Genomic DNA, 20972 nt, shown 5'->3' with positions numbered 1-20972 from the left:
CCAGAAACGCCGGCCGGCGGAGTTTATCCCTATTATAGTGCTTAGCGGCTGCGACCGGACCTTGTGCCACAGCCACAAATGGTAGATGAGGGGGAAGAGAAGGCCGACGGGCACCAGCACAGCATCCAAATAGCTCTTCCTCCACTCCATGTTAGCTTCTGCCCCCACCCTCCGCCTCTCTGCCGCTTCTGCTTCGACGAAGGCATGTGTTTATAGAAGAGGCCGATGGAGCAAATGCAAGTTAACGTGGCGACACTTCCACACCACCGAGACGTCATCGTCATGGCCGACAGCAGCAAAATTAGTCAAGACCGATCTTTATCGAGCAAGCATGCATCCGAAAAGAAGCCATTAAAGGCTTTTGTTTTCCCTGTCACGTAATGCTCTACAACTCTTTGCCCTATTAGCCTTTCCTCATCAGATCACAAGAGTCGGACACAACTTTTCCTTTCTCTAATCACAAAGAAACTCGGAAGCAAAAATCTGCATTTTTCACATGGAGGATGCTGGAAAATCCTAAAAATAATCATTCAATCTAAAACATATATTGTGAGTGGATCATGTGTTCTATTTGTGGTCAACCGAAGAACCAAGAACACTAGAAATAATCATTATACTTTGCATTTAATTTTGTTTTCTTCAAAAGAAAACTTCATTAAAGTCACCTTCTCATGGCATTTGCAAATATATATCCTTTTAAGAACATAATAAGACTAATATAGTTTCAATATCTTCATATAAAAGAACCCAACAGTTCCACCATGAAAATGGTTGGCTTTATTAAGGTGGTTTAATATGCACAAACATCTACTTAATCTTCCTTCATGGAAGATGATGATGCCATTGCTCTCCACTAGTGTGAGGTTGGTGTCCTTTTCATTTAGCATTGTTTTTAGGGTTCAAAGTCTAGAAAAGGGAATCCACTATGGATTCCCTCAAGCAAAGCTAATGCTCGACACCCAAATCAAAAGAGTGATCTTGTTGAGTCACCAAGACACCTTATGGGGGTATATGTGATCATAATACTAAAAGTATTCTTCTTTCAAGTAGGTTTATAACTTTTACATGCACCCTTAACCCTCATTGGTATACAAATTTAATGGGACTTTGCCTTTAATGAAGTCCCCAATGGTTTGTCACTACAAGAATATATTCTAAACACTTGAATTAGTTTTTACATCATTATTTACTTTTACAAAGCTTGAAATAGTAACATCCACCTAAGGTTTCTAGATACATCTAGAAGTTTATTTCATGCCACCTATTATGTCATGCTCCTAAAATGATTTTTATACAAGCAAGCAACTACATGTAAACATGTATGCATGGTTTCTAAAGCTTAAACTTCACCCTCTCTCTCTCTCTCTCTCTGTTGATGAGCATATAAAATTAAAGAACTTTTCCACCATTGTTCTTCAAAGTTAGGCCACTAGGCAGATATAATCCTTAGCTTATTGCCTTGTGTTCTTATTAATATGACATCAAAACGGAAGATCTTATGCTAAAATCATCTCTAAATCACAAACAAGGTGGAAATTAGTGGTGACTAATAGAATTCTAGTGGTGTACATCACCAAATGCTAAAGAGTGGACTCTATCCCAAATAGCCAAACTAAAAGTATGTCTCACCTAATTAAAGTAAATATAAAATGATCATTTCCCATCTTCTTTCTTGACCTAAAATATTTAGTTAATTTGCTAGCTTATCAACCAACCAAAGATGATCGATCAAGAAAACATTAGTTCAGTTAATATAATACCATTTTGGACATGTCGATGCTTAATCAAGTGCTTCGTAGGCAATACTTTGGATGTTCCTTTGGATCAGCCACTGAGACCGACAACAAATAGCATCAAAAGACTGTACTTCAAAAAGTAGATTGAATCATATCAGAGTTAAGACCTTAAAATGGACACTAAAATCACTATAAACAAGTCAAAATTATTATTATTATTATTATTATTATATATATATATATATATATATATATATATATATATATATATATATATATATAAGTTTAACTTATTATGATCCAATCTTATTTTATACTTTTAATTCAACAAAGTTAATGTTTACATACCCACTCAATTCCAAAAGGTTTGGAATGCACGAAGACAAAAAGGAGAATGGGATTGGTAGACACTATGACATCGATTTTGGCCACTTAAACACTCGATCTGCAAAAGAGAGCAAACATTTGACCTAAAAATTGGTCGATCTTCTATGTTTAGGTAGCAAGAACAAAGACATGGCTATGTCAACGAGCATATGCCAATCGAATTGGCTAGTCTTTTTGTTCCATGAAGTAGTGCCGTGCCATTGGTGGGAAAGAAGCTAACTCTTTTATATGCCTAGAGGTGGTATTCATGTATGTTTATGTTTTGGTGATATGGAATGATGATTCGAGAAGTAGCTTTATCTCCTAGTGGTGAAGTGTGATTCCCACAATGTGATGTAGTGGTGTAGGGGAAGGACACCTTTTATGAGCCAAGGAAAACACATGGTAACCTAATTTATTGGTTGCATGATGTGTCAAGCATGAAGTTTGTGGAAGTACACATACTACTAGACCACAACTATATTTTCTTAGGGATAGAAGTGTCAAATTCAAACAATAAATTATACGTGCAATTCAAATTAAAAAAAATATATATTTATCTCTCTCTCTCTCTCTAACATCTATCTAATGGTTCGAGTTAAGCCATTGAATTACAAAGTGAGAGACTTGGTATTGCTAACATGATGAATTGACCTCTATCTATTATTTCACTAGCTTTGAATCATTAACTCAAAATACATAAATTTAGATTTATAATAATACATATATGAGATTCTTATTAGTCAATCTAAGTCTTTAGACACTCCCGACGTAGGACTAAACTGATATGTTAACTTGGATAAATTTTGACTCAATATAATACATATCGCTAACATACATCAAATTTAAATACATAACCTCCACCATCTTTATTTTTTTTTATTAATGCCATTGAATCTAAGAATTTAAATATGTAAATTATGTATAATTTGATTTATATTTTTTAAGAAAGCAAGTAAAATGTAGAGCTTGTACTATATAAATACACACCATCATATATGGATCTGGCTTCACATTTAGCTTGGATTGGGTTTTGGGTCAGGAGTAATCTTCATCTACTGTGGTTCTTCTTCTTCTTCATGTTCTCATTATACTCTTCTACCTGCAACTCCTGGCATGTCAGGCAATACACTACCTTTTTCCGCAGAATCACAACACTTGAATGATAGGAAGCACATCAAACTAATTGTTTGAAAGGTGCTGTGTGCAGTCTGACAACTCAAAGAATATAGAGTGGCTTGTTAATCCTGCAGATGAACCATCCTTGGGCTCAAGTTCTTGCAGTTGACAACATAGAACAATGAGGGTTGGCCACTGAGATGATGACTGCCGCTTTGAGCTTTTGTACATGGCTTCATGGATTGAACTCTTCCTTGTTCTTGACACCAAAATGTTGATGTGATTGGAGGAAGAAGAAGAGGTGGTGGGTTGGTGTGGCTTCTCATTGGACTTATGATCGAATTTGAATTGCCTGATTCTAGCTGATGATTGGTGGGTATGATGACTGTCAGGTTGCAAATGATTTATGTCAGTTCCATTGAATCAAGAGGGAAGAACAAAAAGTTGTTCATGATCATCTGAGGTGCCTCAAAAGTATCAATGGTGTAGCAACTCAAGATGGCCTGCATGGAAGAGTGGATATCAGAAAAGTTTCAGTTCATGTCACATGACCCACCTTCTGCTTCACATTTTCTGCAGAAATCTGAAACTTCTTCTGATCAGTAGCTACCAAATCAGCTTTTAGCCTTCATCATGCAGCAAAATTCCTAGATGATTCTTTGCATGAGGATACCATTTACGGTAAAAGAAGTCAGTAGCAACAGTAGAACATTCAACCTTTGGCTGAGAGAGAAAAGAAAGATCAAAGAGGCCAAAATGTTGCAGTGCCCAAGAAAAGCTATCAGTGATAAACAACACCAGGAGATGATAGTTCAGATGATGTGCTCAGAACACTTGAGATGTGCAGCAAGCAGAAACAAAATATGGACACTGAAATCTTAGAGAGGTGTGTATGGAGGTGTCCACTTCTCTGACTCCTTTCACATGCAATCATACTGGCCGAGAAAGACCACTTGGCCTGTTATTATATTACCAAGATCTAATAAGGACATGTGCAGCAGAATCACTGATGCATATAAATGCTTGAGACCTATCTCATTGTAGTTTTCTCTTTATTTTTCTTGTTAAGTTGTCATTTCAAGCCATCTGTTCATTGACATGACTGCAACAACCATCCATAACAGTAGAGAAAAATGAAAAAGGAAAGAAGAAGTTGCAGGTTTTAATGTGTTCAGAGATTAGCAACTGTTTCTTTCCACAACAAAAAGGAGAAGTTCTTGATCCCCTGTTAATTTCTTAGGCAGGACTCCATGACAATCTCTGCTGAGAAGAATACTCTGTGTAGGAAATCCAACTGAAATTAGATGAAGCCTTTGCTGTGTTTCTGAACCATAGAGAACTCCTTAGAATCCAAATGTCCTTGCCAAGATCTTGTTCTTGATCAGAACTAAATACAATACTTCAATTGGATTCAAATGAACCCTGTTCAGGTGTGTGATCCATATGCCAAACTGCATCCATCTCTCTTCTTTGTGCCCAATGACTCGATTCTGTTTTCCAACACATGGTAGATGATGAACACTAAGGTGTGTGATCCATATTCCTACTTTTCTCTTGAACTAAAATCCACAGTTTCAGGTTCTCTCAAAGGACAAATGATAAATGAGTTTTGAAATTGAGATAATTAACTACATGCTTTGATTGTAGCGCGTATGATGTTTAACTTATGAAGAGTTAGAACAACATGCTGAATAGAAACAGATAAACAATCAGCATATATTCAATTCCCAATCAGCTCAGACCAGTCAACATCCACAGAAAGTCCATTTTCATGTGCACCAAAAGTTCTAAAATAATGAAGAACTCAGATTGTTAGGTAAGGAACTGCCCATCATGTAGACTCATGGCTTGGATAAAATTGATCTCAATGGTGTTCTAAGACTGCAGATTTGGTCCCATAAATATATGTAACTTATTTCACACACTCTGTTGATTCAAAAGGCATGAGATATTTGAATAGATCAGAATCTAATTGATCCACTATCAATCTGAAAAAGTCAATAATGACAGCTCTTTTCTAAGCCATTTCCAGTAGAATAATAAGGTTGTTGTAGATTTGATCATTAGCGGCAATGATTAGTGAGCACAAAATTCCAAATTCAGCTTTGTCTGCTTCCACCACTTTGTATCCTACTTAGAGAGTGTGTATTCCATCTCGGACATTGAGCTAATGTAAGAATCATGAACTTCATGATTAATATTTTCGCATGTTCAATCTATCTATATAGCCGATCCAAAATAATTAGGACTTACGACTTTATTGTTGTTGTTGTTGGTGTAGCACAAATGGATGAGAAGATGAAAGGAAAGTAATTAAAATGAGAAGATTGAGAAGCTAAATTATCTCATCAAATTAATTGCTGGACATGAAGCTGTATATGATAGACACATTCTTCCTAAACTTAATCAAATGATTGATATTTTTATCAGCATTAGCATACACTTCACATGCAACTTGACTCTGCTATAACTATCATATTCCTCAAGCGTTCAAACCCATTCAGAAAAGAATAAAAAATGGTACTAATTATCAGAACAAGTTTAGCCTCATAGGAGACAGCAATTAGCTTTGATGAAGGCAGATGTAAAAGCAAACTGAGCACAAACAAAAAATGATGAGCCAAAAGATCAAACTAGCTAAAATTCAATTCCCACTAAGACAGCAAACTAATTAATTGTTCACCAAAGATCATTTAGATCTTCTCTTTTGTTCAAGGATCAGAACAGCTAAAGATCATTGTTAGTTCTGACTATTTTACAGAATCATGGGCTAACAGTTGCTTCAGCAAAAACAATTACTTGAAAGTATAAATGTTTGCAGCATGTGAAGAACAGAAGAAGTATAGATTAAGAAGTACTGATTAAATGTTCCCAACTTGTATATATTGTCGAGTCATTGCCATTGCTGTCACCACCTCCTTCAGAGAAGAAAGGCAAGCTCTTGCTGTCATTTCCCCTTCCAAACATCCCTGAGCCACCAAAGAAGTATTCCATGGATCAAAGTAAGGAAGGTTCCAAGACAACCGAGGGTGCAACACTGCAGCAGGTGCTAAAGAAGTGGAAGAAGCTCGCTGCTGCACCGAAGGACAACAGCAAGAAGAGCATTAAGTTCCTGAAGAAGACGCTCTCCTTCTCCAACGCCTGGGCGCAGTCCACCGGTGTCCCCAAGGGGTTCCTTGCAGTATGCGTGGGAGAGGAGATGAAGAGGTTCGTCATCCCGACCGACTTCCTGCATCACAAGGCCTTCCAAGTCCTGCTTAGAGAAGCGGAGGAGGAGTACGGGTTCCGACAGGAAGGTGTGCTGAGGATACCGTGCCAGGTTGCTGCATTCGAGAGGATACTGGAGATGGTGCAGAAGAAGAAGAAGGAAGGGTTCTGCTACATCAGTCCGGAGGTTGAGGCTGAGATGGCGATGTACCATCTCCATCTCCCTCACAAAATGATGTGCAGATGAACAGTAGAATTCACAGGAAACAAGATCTCATTTGCTTGTTTTCTTGAACTCCTCCATGGAGCTTGTATTTGAGTAGCTTGAGTTGTAATAATCATGGAGAGCGTTGTAGTTTCCGAACAAGATAGAGGTTGGCACAAAGGAAGCGATGTGTGTATCATATGATGCTTTGCTGAGAGAACATGAATCATAATAGCACTAAATTTCTGCTCTTGAGCTCTTCATCATTACAGTATGTGTGTGTGAAGTTGCAGCTGTAGATTTGTTTACAAGGCATGTCCTCGAGACATGATGAACACTTTACAACACCACTTGGGACATCAATATACTGCTCCAGTGAGATCACTCCTTGTCATTATTCTTGGCAAAAAGAAGAAGAAGAAGACCAAAGAAATGTTCTTGCTGTCAATTTGAAGAACTTGGACTTCATAAAGGTGGATGAAGAATGCTCGACATGGGGATGAAGAGATCAAGAGTCGGATTTGGTCTAACAGAAGCTCTCCAACACTCCCCCCTCCTCTGGTCTACAGTTGGTGGTGGTATTGTTTGGCTTCAAACAAGTACTGTTCAAGGTTCTTTCTGTGGATGTTCTCAGGATACAATGGACCATCATCTGATGATGCTTTTGTCTGTATTAACGAGTTTGTGATGTTTAATCTGCTAATTTTGTGGTCTCTATTCACTTTTCTGCATCATATTATTGTGCTAAAATAGGATTAGTTTGTTGCTTTGCAGTCGGACTGATCGATTAAGATTCGAGTCACGAAAATAATTTTATTGTGCTAAAATAGGATTAGTTTGTTGCTTTGCAGTCCGACTGATCGATTAAGATTCGAGTCACGAAAACAATTGAATGCTCACAAGAACCAAAATTGACTGGAGCCTCCTGCATTATTGAATCGTGGCTTGTTGCCAAGTAAATAGATGATATATAAGTCTCCAGTGACTACCCAAAATGCTCTCTGCACTGACAAAGGAATGTATGGAACACATGGAAACTGCATCTTCAAGAATTAAGGAAAGATTACTCTCTGTAAGAAGTAGAGCTTCTCGGAGAACCCTGGTGCAGACCATCATATATGTAGGAAAACCTGCAGCATCCAAATTGCACACACAGAGAACCATCCAATCTATAAACAGTGTCATAGCAGTTTATCCAATCAATAGAGACAGATTATTAGTCTTTAATTGGAAATGCAATTATTTTGATACTCCTGTTAAATTGCCGACAACCAAAGGCCAAGTTGACTGGCTTAGGGCTTGTGCAATCATAAAGTTGTAAGTTTTCAACTCTTGCACAATTGGAAGGGGAGGGGAAAAGAAACAGTCATGGGGTGTGTAGACCTTCAAACTGTTCATGGGAAAAACTGAACATGTAAACCAGGAGCCAAATTTTGGCAAAGATCATCCACTCCAATACAACACGATGAATGTTTATAAGCATCACGATTCGACAAATTAAGCTGCTCTGATTCCGCATCAGAATAAAAAATACTTGGAAAACCTTCTTGTTTTCCAGAGTCCTCGACCAGATCTAGGTACGAAAAGAATGAACAAATGGGATCTCACATCTCCATGACGACAGACACAAAGATTCCTGTATAACTAAACAAAATGGTGGAAACCATCATCCTCAAGGAAATCTTATAAGCTTCCAGTTGGGAAAAACTTTACACTGACGACATCTACAAGGGGCCGAGAGTTCTGGCCCTCCTTCAGAGTTCGTACGACAGCTCTAACAGCCAGCAGCCTTCAGGAAGTGGTCATATGGGCTTGAAGCCGGAAGCCTGAGGCACTGGGACTGGTATAATATCATATTGTTGCCACCAAACTGATTCTGTACGTCTAAATTCAATTTCTCATCAAGGAAAGGATTGTCACTCTGCACCAATAAGCTCGACCTTTTAGTTTGACAGGCCAAAGTATAAACGTTTATTTTCTCAAAAAACAGATAAGAGCTATTAAAACATAGACCGAACAAGACAGAAAAAGAAGTGAACAAAGTAATGGTCATAGATTATGCATAACAAAGCATGCAAAATTATCTAAGATGAATCTAAGATGAATCATGATATCAAATCTGCAGCTCCAGCATTGCCATTAGCTAATGTATTTGCTCACACTGACTGATGGGAAGTTGTTGGTCACAAGCATGGTCTGCCATACCGAAGTGTACCGCCTATATCGGGCGGTACGTACCTGTCTAATGGGTTTTTGGTATGCGGACCGCATGCTACCGGGCGGTACGTCCCAAAAACCCCCGTATCGGATGATACGAGGCAAAATCGGGCGGTAACGGTCGAAATTTCGACCGTTACCATCCGACACCACTCGGTACCGCCCGGTACCACTCGGTAATGGTCGATTTCGACCGTTACCGTCCAGCACCACTCGGTAACGGTGGTGCTACAGTGCTATAGTGTTCCAACGGTCAAATTGACCGTTGGAGCTTTTTCTCCTCCTATTTAAACCATTCTTCTCTCCCCTATTTCATTATACTCTCTTAAACTCTCTCTCAAACTTTCTTTTTCTCTCCTAAACTCTATAAAACAACGATTTGTGAATTCAATCGAGAACAACACCAATATATACCTCAAGAGCTGCCTCGGACAAATATGATTCATGACGATCAGTCTACGATCAACACCACATTGATGCATCAATGGCACACGGTGTATCAATACACTATATCATGGGATCAATTTCATGATTGGGTCCAACAAACGTATCATATTGATATGTATCGGATCGAGGACCCCGATCCACCACCCGTGGAAGCCCGTCGTTCGTTTTGGTGGTAGAACAACAATCAGGTATATCTAGATATGTGATAATTTATTTTATTTGAATTTTAGAGTTTATATTGTAACAAAATAGTCTAACAATTCAACTGATTTTTCTGTAGATATTTCAATCTATAACGAGCTGAAATACAAACCTCGAACAAGACTACCTCAAAGCCTGAAAAAGATATGTGATATTATTTTTACCTAATTTATATTGATTTTGCTAAACTTATACTATTACTATATTTATTTGTAACTTGAAAACCCTATCCTAACTTTTTTTTCTTTTAATTTTCAGGTATTTTGGAGGGATAAATCGATAAAATCGGGTGTACCGCTTGGTACACCTCGGTATACCGGTCGGTACACCCGTATCGTACCGTACCGAGCCCGGGTCGAAACTCCGATACGGTACGGTATGGCGGACCTTGGTCACAAGTATTACCATGATCTCATATTACAACAAGATTGTTTGTTTAAATGCATATTTTGCTAATCTTTTTTAAACAAATTAGTAATCAGGGTGAATATATATGCCTTGCACCGAGGCATCACACCCCTGATCAAAGATACATATATACTGCTCCTTTAGCTCTCAATAAGAAGCTTGAAAGCAGAGGAGAAAGAAAGCTTACCCTCACGAAGCAGTCATGGAACTGCATTCGGATGAGCCCGGCGGCGAGGCCAGGGTTCACAGCCACCGCCATTTGAACGGTTGCCCGCACGATGGACTCCGTGGACCTACAAAAGATCATACACAAAATCAAAATCAACAAGTGGATTTTGCTAACAGAATACCATAAAAAGTACTATAAGATGGCTATTCAAAACCATGTACAGTTCATGTACCTAGACTAAATTACCTACAGTTCAAAACCAACAAGAACCAAATACAACAACCAGAATAGGTTCTCATTTCGTGCACTCTGAAGTCTAACACAAGAAAATAGGCATCATAGTCCCATCAAAATGAACTATACTTGCCACATGAACATCCATAACAACTTAACTTCGCCGCATGTCTATTTGAACAAGAAAGTGGCAATTTTATCCAGATGATCATAGATTATAAATGAATCAAAGATGCATCTTCTCAATTCAATAGCTAAGAACCAAAAGTCAACTAAAAGTGTAGCAATCAAGTCCTGAAAACCACTACTTATAATGGTCCAAGAACTCCTCAAAGCACTCAGACTCGACGGAATGGCCATAAAAATAAATTCACCCACATGCACTACTTTGAGTGGATGGATGCTAGACAACCACTTAATTTCTTGTGTGAAGACACTTCATAGTTGTAGATGAATCAAACTATTTTTGGTTACTGGTCTTGGTATATGTAACATGACACCACCATATAATTTGTTTTAAGACCTTGATTTCTCCACTGGCACCTTCCTCTAAACCTGAAACTTTCAAATCAGCAATTGAATAACTAATTAAAGGTGGTAGCTCTCTCAACCACCGCAAGTTCAAGATTGTTTTCTTCTGGTTTTTCTTCTTTAGTACTTGCATTTTGTTGTTTAATTTTCCTACAATAGTAGGTTTGTTTACTTAATCAGAGTTGGCAAATGAAGCTACAGCAGATACTTCAGTAGATTTGATTCTGGCTGTCCCTGCATTAATTACAATGGGTAGACAACCTGGAACTCTAACTAGCCACATAGTGCTAGATGACTAATGAGACTTGGGTCCAGTTATTCTTCGCGAGCAAAGGAAGTGCAATTCGGAGCGCCAACGGAAAAAAAAAGGTCATGAGAGGCTTCTAGCTGCGGAAACCCACCTAGATGTCCTTGAAGCGAATCTAGACGAACTTTACCAAGGCCAGATAAGGCTCTTTAGGTAGAAAACTCGCAAGAGGAGGCGGAATCTCGGATCGACAAGGTCGAGTCCCGAGTCGATCAATTGATAAAAGATGCCAAAGACTCCGTGCAGCATCTAGACGATATTGTGGTAGATCTCACAGACAAGATCATGTTGCTTACGAGGGCTCTTAATACGGGAGGGAACAACACTCGTATTGCTCCGCCACAAAACTTGAGGGCACCTGAGCCGCATTGCCTAGGGGGTGCCAGGGATGCAAAGGAGCTCGAGAATTTTCTGTTTGATATGGAACAGTACTTCTGAGCAACGAGACCCAATTCTAAAGAAAAAAGAGTTTTGATAGCAACTATGTATTTGGCTCTAGTGGTGAACACGGTGAGAAGAGATCTAACAAGGTCGATGCTTAGTTGACTAATGGGATGACTTGAAGTTGAGATCTCAGTTCCTACCTAAGAATACTGAGTTTGTTATAAGAATAAAGCTAAGACAACTTCGCCAAAGCACTTCCAATTGAGACTACATAAAATAATTTTTAGCATTGATGTTGGACATACAAGACATGTCTAAAAAGGGCAAGTCATTCAACTTCCTCGATGGCTTGAAGCCATGGGCACAACAGGAACTGAATCGAAGGAATGTTATTGATTTGGTCGAGACAATCGCAACTACAGAAAGACTCACAGACTTTGTTTCTACGGAAGACTCTAGGAAGAAGAAACAATCTTCGGGAAATCGCCCATCTAAGTATTTCCCGAGGGAAGGAATCTATAACCGAGCAAAAGAAAAAGAGTTTTTGGGAAGGAATCTATAACTGAGCAAAAGAAAAAGAGTTTTTTACAAAGGGCTAAGTTAAAAAGACAAGGTCCTAAAACTTGGTGAATGCTTCTTGTGCAGAGAACCGCATATGGTGAGGGAGTGCCCATAAAAGCATGCACTCAATGTGACAACTTCAATCCATTGTCGAAGACCAGACAAGGGCAAGGTTGTCGCCCTTAGTTTGAGTGGTTTAAAATCCAACAGCGATAATGAGGAGTCACAAGAACCTCGAATGGGAGCAATGCATTGAGTGCCCACAAAAGCAAGCACTTAATGCATTGACAACTTCAATCCATTGTCCAAGACCAGATAAGGGCAAGGCCTTCGCCTTAGTTCGAGTAGTTTAAAATCCAATAGCGACGATGAGTCGCAAGAACCTCGAATGGGAGTAATGCATTTGTTGAATACATTACGGGGTCAAGTGAGGGAGAATATGGAGACGAAGCAATGAAAAACAAAGAGCAGTGAGCTGATGTATGTGGACATCAAGCTCAATGGCTGAACTCATGCCATGGTAGACACTAGCACTAACCACAACTTCATCACCGATCGTGAAGCAAGGCGACTAGGGACAATGAGGAATCGCAAGGACCTCGAATGGGAGCAATGCGTTTGTTGGATGCATTGCGGGGCCAAGTGAGGGAGACTATAAAGATGAAGCAACGAAAAGCAAGAAGCGGTGAATTGATGTATATGGACATCAAGCTCAATGGTCGAACTCGTGCCATGGTGGACACTAGCGTTAACCACAACTTCATCACCGATCGTGAAGCAAGGCGACTCGGGTTGAACCTAGAGAAGAGCCCAAGTCGGAATAAGGCTATAAACTTGGAGGCCAAGCAGATCTCCGAGTTGGCAAGGGGGGTCCCTATCAAAATGGAGACATGGAGCAAGGTTTTTAATTTTGAATAATACCGTCCCTACCGAGCGATACGTACCGGTCCGCCAACGGACCAATACACGGACCGCCCACTACCGGGCAGTACCGTCAATTGGGGACTGAGGGAGAAGAAAGAAGAGAAGAAAGAAGAGGAAGAAGGGGAAGAAAGAATACAGAGAAGAAGAGAACCTGGAGATCAACGCTGCTCTCCCTCCTCGTCTGTTGGCAACTTCTCATCCGTGCGGGAGAAGAGTCCTCGGCGTCACAAGGAGAAGAAAGGCGACATCGCGACGAAAACGATTTTTTTATCGTTTTTCTACGACATCACCTCGGCGACGTCGCACCGCGTGGGGAGAAGAGAGGCAACGTCGCCTCGTTTTTGTGCGACATTGCCTCGGCGACATCACCCCGCATGGGGAGAAGAGAAGCGACGTTGCAAAAAAAAAAAGATTTTTTGTACTTATATATATATATATATATATATATATATATATACTGAGCGATATACCAAAATATACCGCTCGGTATATAGTACCGTATCGTACCGAGCGAATCTCAAAACTCCAGTACGATACGAAATTTCAATCCTTGACGTGGAGCGAAAGCACAAACATGATAGCAATGTCATTGGACGACTTCCAAGTAATCCTCGGAATGGAGTTCATGCACGCGGTGAAGGTGCCAATGTCATTCCTAAACTCCACCCCTAGACGAAAGGTCATGTTATTCAAAATGTTGGGATCCAAGTGATACTTCTCCACAAGCCTCCACCCGTAGACGAAAGACCAAATTGAAAAAATAAATTCGCTCATTGAGCAATATTTTCAGCAGTACATGAGTGCCAACCAATGAGATTGAGTGAAGTTATAAGACATAACCCAATTCTCCTATAACTTGCAGCGGAGCTTTGCATCCAACAAAAGCCCCTTTGAGATCATTACAGGACAGTAGTTGTGAACTCCACACACATTGGCATTCAATTATACTAGAAGTAGCCTATCGGCATATCACTTTGCAAAAGAATAGCATCGAAATACAAATATTACACGGGTATACTTGAAGAAGGTGGCAAAAATGATGAAGAAGTGAGCTGATATGGGAAGGCGACCACAGGAGTTCAAAGTTGGCGACTTAATGTTAGTAAAGCTCCAACCAGCATCACTTCAGTTCTTTAAGCACAAGGTGCACAAGAGACTGGTGCACAAGTATAGGGGGGTCATTCCCAATCATCAGTAGGGTAGGCAATGTCTCATACAAGTTACAGCTACCGGCATAGCTCAAGATTCACAATGTATTCTATGCGAGCAACTTGAAAGCATACCACTCAGATCCGCAAAATGCCTCCAAAGCCTTGTATGAAAAGTGAGTTGAAGTCATTTTAGCGGATTGCAAGACAAAGTTACCCAGTGAAGTGGAGCAGATTGAGTACTTGGTGAAGTAACGAAATCTTATCAAAACAAAAGCCAATTGGGAGCTCGAAGACGCCCTGCGACATGAAAAAGCAGTCATCAAAGCCTATCAGCAAGCATAGATGAGGGAATCAATTGTTTATACAGAGGAGAATGTCACGGACAATCGTCGTGCACTGCAACACCTTCAACAACAGACCATTCGTCACTTTAGTTTACTTATACACATGTTTGGCAGTGTGTTTTGCCTTTGTATTTGTGTGTTCTTGTTTAAAAACTATGAGCAAGAATAGTTTGCAGGGCTGCAAAGCTACCGCTTACCAGAATAGGCAAAACTAACCCAAAATGCCTAGTTTCACATGCCATGACATATTTTCTACATGCTCCGATGGGGTACGGTGTGAAACATCAACCATCTCAGTACCATAGAACCACCCGGGTGACATAGGGCTGGATAGGGGTTTCGGGTAGTATTGGGAGTTAATTGGACTCGCAAGTTCAAACCTAAAGTCTACGGGAACTTGCCAATGCGCTCAATGCTAGTCATAGGTGTCCAACAAGCCAATCACGTGAGTGATGGCACGTGTGACTTGACACGGAATCTTTTTACTTATTATATTTTGACATTTATCACTTTATATTAACTATTGCATATATGCATGTATATATTGTGATGTCCTTGGATCTGTGCAATGAGAATCGGATCGTGATGAGATCACGATAATGAGATCGATTCACCTTTAAACACAGATCCTAAATAATCCCGGTCATAGGTTCCTCGAGAGGGACATCGTGATAACCGGACAGACTGGTGTACTGTATACCCGTCCATATAACAAAATATGTGATCCCTATCAACCAAGAAACGAATTTACCTGGCTATTGACAAAGTCAAAAAGTGTATGGCATCCTATTATTTGCATTTCATCATGTCTTGATTGATCAAAAAGAGTGTGTATGATGCTCAATAAGCTACTTGCAAACAGTGGCCTGTAAGACATTATCTTCAGATTATAGGTCATACTTCAAACTCAATGTCCTTGATGCTTAACAAGATTATTTAAAACCAATGTAGATAAGATTCTCTAAAGTGAATCACATGACATAGTATCAGACAGATAACCAGTAGTAAAGGTTATAAAGGTTATAAGAATAAATTCAGTGGATTAAGTTCTCTTTGAGAGAATAAAACTAGAGAAAGTAGCAAACATTTATATGCAAACGTTATATATAAAAGATTAAAATCATTCAAGACTTTTGTAACTAATTTCAGAAAAGTGGAATAACAAAGGGTTTAAATCAACTGCAGGAACTTTACAAAATTTACTTAAGAAAATTCCAGAAAATTGTGAGTGCAAATATAGTGAATTCAAATGGTTAATGACTAATGAAAATATGAAATAAAAGATCTTCAAAACAGTGATCAGATACAGTGTAGGTACAATACCTAGAAAAAATTGGTGAAACCCTATTTAAGCAGCACAACACTTTTGGTAGCACAAACATTAATTTAGATTTATATCTATGTTCGTCAGAAGAAGAGATTAAGTAATCGCAATTTCACAATAAAAATCATTCTCTATTCTCTGGGTTTTGACAGAATGTGACATCACATTTTCTAAAATTGTTTACAAAATCCTTCGTTATACATTTTAAAGGCAATCATTCATGATAGACTCATAGTGAGGAGCACTACACTTACCCTAACTGTAATATTTTAACAGTTCTATTACCAATGTTAAGATTACTTTTAATGTACAACTCAAATATTAAACAGGAAACATCCAAAGTGTCACTTCACAAGTTCGAATTTCAAAATTCAGGATCAAATCAAATGAGATGAAATGTGAAGGCCACAAGAATAACCTGAGAGTGGGGAAAAATATCAGCTAGCAACTTCTTGTACCGCTTCACTGGTTGTCTAGATCTGCTCTCAGTGAGGGGCAGAAAAAGCACAGATTCCCGCATGCAGGCAAAACCTTCCTTGACAGCACCCCCATCTTGTACACTATAAGCGATAGACGATAATTTCAAGGTCGTGCCTTTCCAATTCTTCAACTCAGTGAAGATCAAACTTTTTCACTATCCGAAATCACAGGTTCTGGTTTTCCAACTTAAACGGCATTGTCTAACCGCATTGTCTACCTAGATAGAAATCCAGTTTTTGACCAACGAAGATGAAACCAACACATTCGTTCCCGAATAATAGCCAGGACAAATCGAGCTAAAATTAAATAGTCAAGACATTGAAATGCCCATGTTAGAGTCAAAGAAAAATGAGTGTTCTCCAGAAATTTGAGACAAAGATAATGCAGAAAGAACATTGGTCTCCGGAAGCAAATTAGGGTTTTGTTTTTCCTCGATCTAAAAGAACCATTCTGTACCTCATAAAAGGGAACAGATTAGGATAGAATCACAATATTCGACCACGATTGAGAGGAGAAGATCGCGGAAGATGGCGGAAACCCTTAAAGGAATCTGACTACGAAGACGCCGGATCTCTGATCTCCTCCTCCTGACTCCTCGAGAGACGAAAAGAGAAGGCAGCGATCCCCCCCCTCTCTCTCTCTCTCTCTCTCTCTCTCTACCCGGGAGTACGTTTCCGTCCAATAATAACGATCGCAATAGAGAGAAAGTCGCGGACTCGGTCCGCACAGGTCCAGCGGCACGAGCCGAGCTGTCGTGGCCTTCTCTATGTGGATTCAGTAACCGGGCCCCACCCGCTCACGAGAGCCTTGCATGATTGGGTAATCATTTTTGAGTCGATTTTATTTTCCACAAAAGTCTTATATTATAGACTGCTCATTAAAATTACTTGGATAATTCTCCATTGACAAGCTACTAAACTATAATTAAGTTGCTGCTTGATCTCTCTGGTGATAGAGAGATTAGCCCTGCAGATGATTAATTAATTGGTTGAATCTTGGATTAGCTGCCTTAATACTTAGTAAATGATAGATTCTTGATTGATTTAGCTTAGTCAAAATGGTACTAATCATTGACGACTAGTCTACTGGGTTCGATTGCCAGGTGTACAAATCACTATCTACTGGGCTCGATTGGCTTCATATATTGCTTATCGGGCCAAAATACAATGGCCCCAATTAGACTGTCTCTATATATACTGCTGCGTGCTTTCGCTCGGCCTCGAAACCCTAATCGAAGCCGTGTTTCCACTCTCGGAGCTCTTCTTCCGCCGCTGCAATGCCGCCCAAGTTCGATCCGACACAGGTTGTCGACGTCTACGTCCGGGTCACCGGAGGCGAGGTCGGCGCTGCCAGCTCCCTGGCGCCTAAGATCGGGCCACTTGGGCTCTCCCCGAAGAAGATCGGCGAGGACATTGCCAAGGAGACAGCGAAGGAGTGGAAGGGTCTCCGCGTCACCGTCAAGCTAACCGTCCAGAACCGGCAGGCCAAGGTCACCGTCGTCCCCTCCGCGGCCGCCCTCGTCATCAAGGCTCTCAAGGAGCCCGAGCGCGACCGGAAGAAAACCAAGAACATTAAGCACAACGGCAACATCTCCCTCGACGACGTCGTCGAGATCGCCCGGGTTATGCGGCCCAGGTCCATGGCCAAGGATCTATCTGGCACCATCAAGGAGATCCTCGGCACCTGCGTCTCCGTCGGTTGTACCGTCGACGGGAAGGACCCCAAAGACCTGCAGACGGAGATTAGCGACGGCGATGTCGAGGTTCCTCTCGAGTGAGCTCCGTGACCGTCACTATTATCAGTTTAGGTTTTCTCTGCGTCAAAACTTCTCTTTTTTGCTTCAGTTGGTAACTTTCTTGTTCTGAGACTCTGGATTTGTGGGTGGAGTTCGAATGCGATATAATAGCTTTATGAATCGTGGATCTGTTTATGTATGGGTAAACATCCGCTCTTTTTGCAATCAAAATTTGATTTTGGTAAAGAATTCTGGGAATTGTTCGTCGCTTTGGCTGATTTGAGATGAAGTATGATATTTGCTTAAAGGGAAAATATCTTATCTGTCTCTTTTATCGGCATTTCCTGCTTAATTAAATCTGCAAAATTTCAACTTTTGTTCTGCTGTGTTGCAGTCTGCTCTTTAGGAAACTGCAGTGTGACATTGCTTCACCACTAGTTAGACACAACTGAAATGCAGTGTTTTGAGGAGGGTTAGAAGATCATTTTGGATAACTTAAACTCATTTGGTTTTGCATAGGCTTGAGTTTTATGTTTCTTCCCTGTTGCCCTTGCAAAAGTTGCTTCCCAAATCCAGTTAATGGTGTTTAAGATTTCTATCCATTTTATTGAGCCTAGATTGCATATTAAAAAAATTTTAATCTATTGGTATCTTGAATCCTGGTCACCCAGGTTGCAAAAGGAGCAATCTTACCCTTCTTTTGAAAGGGGAAGTAGTCTAGTTTTAGAAATTGTACCAATGAAAAGAGAATATTTTATGTTAATTTAGCTTTTGCACACAGTATATCAAAAGTTGTTGATGAACCTGCTCCCTCTAGCAACAGGCTAAGGATTGGTTAATGCTCCTTTCTCTGTGAACTCTTCAACATCTTTCCTACCTACACCACTCATGACACCACTTCACATTTGGGATAATCAACAAAGTGGCCTTATTTGAATTCTCAGTTTTCCCTGCCCAAGACCACAGCCCAGCTGAAGCATAACAGATCCTTCATCCCAAAACTCTCCCCATCTTGCCTCACAATGACCACACAATGACCAGCCCCCTTCCTTTTTCTTTGTGCATGAGGGACATGTTGAACATCACAAGTATGTTTACTAGCGCTGGTGTCAAAAAGGTTTATGAAATGAAAGGGCCTGGGATTAATAGACATTCCGATTAGTCAAAGTGGGCAAAACTTAGAGGAACTTATAAAGATATGATGAGTGAATTACTATCAATTTTAGTTTAATCATTTTGATCAATTGTTGATCAAATAATGTTGATGGGTTAGTTAGCCTATTAGGGTCTGGTAGAGGGTTCAAATAAGAAAAGATTACTCGTTAATGGAGTCAAAGGACTTATCACACCATATTAGGGTTTGATCTGAGTTATATTGGATCTTGACGATAACGTCAAGTAGTGAAAATTATAATACTTTTGATTATTTTCACATCGAAAATGGATAATTTTAAGATTGATTTATAAGGATCGGATAGATATATTATTGTTAAGTTTAAGTATTTTGATTGATGATTTAATTGGCGATCATCAAATGACACTATCCTGAAGCTCATCAGTTCGAGCCTTGACAATCTAAACTAAAACTGATTCTTCTGCCAGTCCACTCATGTTTACTTCTAAGGCATCTGCACCTAGGGCTATTACTGGAAAGCTAAAAACTTGCATCCAATGGTAAACTTCCATCTTTCACATACTTCCACTTGCCAGGGAACCCATCAAACAATGTATCATGATTGGATGCAAATTCTTTCTAATATTTGAGTTTTATTTCCTCCCAAAACATGATCTTCTCTTTTCTTAATTTAACTATGATACAAGTGCTGCTAACCTTAAACAACACAAAGTACTGCTTAATGACCCAAAAACTCATAAAAAATCATTGACAAAAGAGTACATGTACAACAGAGTAGAGGAACTTCACCATCCTGACAGGAAAACTTGAACAGAAGCAGATGTTACTGAACCAAATAACATATGGAAGTCAACAAACCAATACTTTGGGGTGCAATGCTTTAAACATGCTGAAAGAAGTTTGTCCACCAACTGCTGTCTAGATATTGATGTACAAACTCAGAGAAATTTAGGCTTGTGTTCTATTTCTTCAGACAAAGTTAGCAAGACATCAACTGCTGCACTGACAAGCTTTTTCTCTTCTATATGCAGATATCTACTATAGACTTGTTAAATTGGTATAGAATTTGAAACCTTCAGTAAACAAAGCCATATATTGGTTTTTGGTAGTGAATGACATAATAAACCTTCATGTATCTTTCTAGATCCTTTACTGATAGGAGTCTACTAGTGAATGACATTATACTAAAGAAAACAATTAAATATATGAGAACACCAAGAAATCTATTATTGACCCTGACTTTTAGTGTTAGAATGACATGGATTTAGAAATTGCAGTAGTAAGAAAGGAACAAAAGTTGTAATTCATGGGAGAGGTTGGAAAGTTGCTTTCTTCTGCAAGGCATGCCTTTTGTATTTACTCATGTCGGCAGTAATAGCACCCAAGTTTGACAAGATTGAGGTGACTGATTTATGCAAGAAAGTTTACTCATGCCTAGCAAAAGAACAAAAGATGGGAGTTGGAAGAAGCCATCCAATGATGACCCATTCAAGTTGGAGGCAGACCTCCACAAGAAGTTTGATCCATCTGGTGACTAAAGTATCTTCTTGATCTGGTCAGAAGTCCTTAGTGGATGACCTCAACTCATCATCATATGTGAATAAGTTGACATGTTCATGCCAAGCATCTCCAAGTCCTTTTGACACAGGAACTTGTCCTCAGCATCAGCTCTTCACAGGACAAAATTGTGGGAAATTGAATGGGAAAAGTATAATTTTGTTTGGACTAGTACTACATCAACATATTATTCAACTCATACAAAGGGTTACTGGTCAAGAAGAATTTAA

The 20972-nt window shown here is 39.6% G+C and overlaps 3 protein-coding genes and 1 long non-coding RNA gene across 5 annotated transcripts in view; 2 read left to right on the top strand and 2 right to left on the bottom strand.

The window, feature by feature from the left end:
• LOC135677641 (uncharacterized) overlaps positions 1–180 on the bottom strand; it is a 1321-nt gene extending 1141 nt beyond the window's left edge. Inside the window, exon 1 of one of the 2 annotated variants that reach the window (XM_065190013.1) lies at positions 61–180. In XM_065190013.1, the coding sequence (XP_065046085.1) occupies positions 61–150 (90 nt within the window). In that variant the 5' untranslated portion in view covers positions 151–180. The other variant, XM_065190012.1, reaches the window with a different exon arrangement.
• A 5969-nt stretch (positions 181–6149) lies between these two features.
• Positions 6150–6858, top strand: LOC103988215 (auxin-responsive protein SAUR71-like). The gene has a single exon (XM_009406770.3). The coding sequence runs from the start codon at positions 6214–6216 to the stop codon at positions 6673–6675; it is 462 nt and encodes a 153-aa protein (XP_009405045.2). The 5' UTR covers positions 6150–6213; the 3' UTR covers positions 6676–6858.
• Positions 6859–8084: 1226 nt separating this feature from the next.
• LOC135675751 (uncharacterized) lies at positions 8085–16967 on the bottom strand. Its single transcript, XR_010513986.1, has 3 exons — positions 16254–16967; positions 10094–10199; positions 8085–8554 (listed from the first exon to the last, which is right to left on the bottom strand). It is a non-coding gene; the product is annotated as an uncharacterized LOC135675751 (long non-coding RNA).
• Positions 16968–17523: 556 nt separating this feature from the next.
• LOC135675750 (large ribosomal subunit protein uL11x-like) lies at positions 17524–18299 on the top strand. The gene has a single exon (XM_065186217.1). It carries the CDS (start codon positions 17592–17594, stop codon positions 18090–18092), a length of 501 nt encoding a protein of 166 aa, XP_065042289.1. The 5' UTR covers positions 17524–17591; the 3' UTR covers positions 18093–18299.
• The last annotated feature ends 2673 nt before the right edge of the window (positions 18300–20972 follow it).

The sequence above is a fragment of the Musa acuminata genome, chromosome BXJ1-6 (genome assembly GCF_036884655.1).
Source record: "Musa acuminata AAA Group cultivar baxijiao chromosome BXJ1-6, Cavendish_Baxijiao_AAA, whole genome shotgun sequence".
Classification (NCBI taxonomy): Eukaryota; Viridiplantae; Streptophyta; class Magnoliopsida; order Zingiberales; family Musaceae; genus Musa; species Musa acuminata.
Note: the sequence above shows the minus strand (reverse complement) of the source record. Positions and strands in the feature narration are given on the sequence as shown.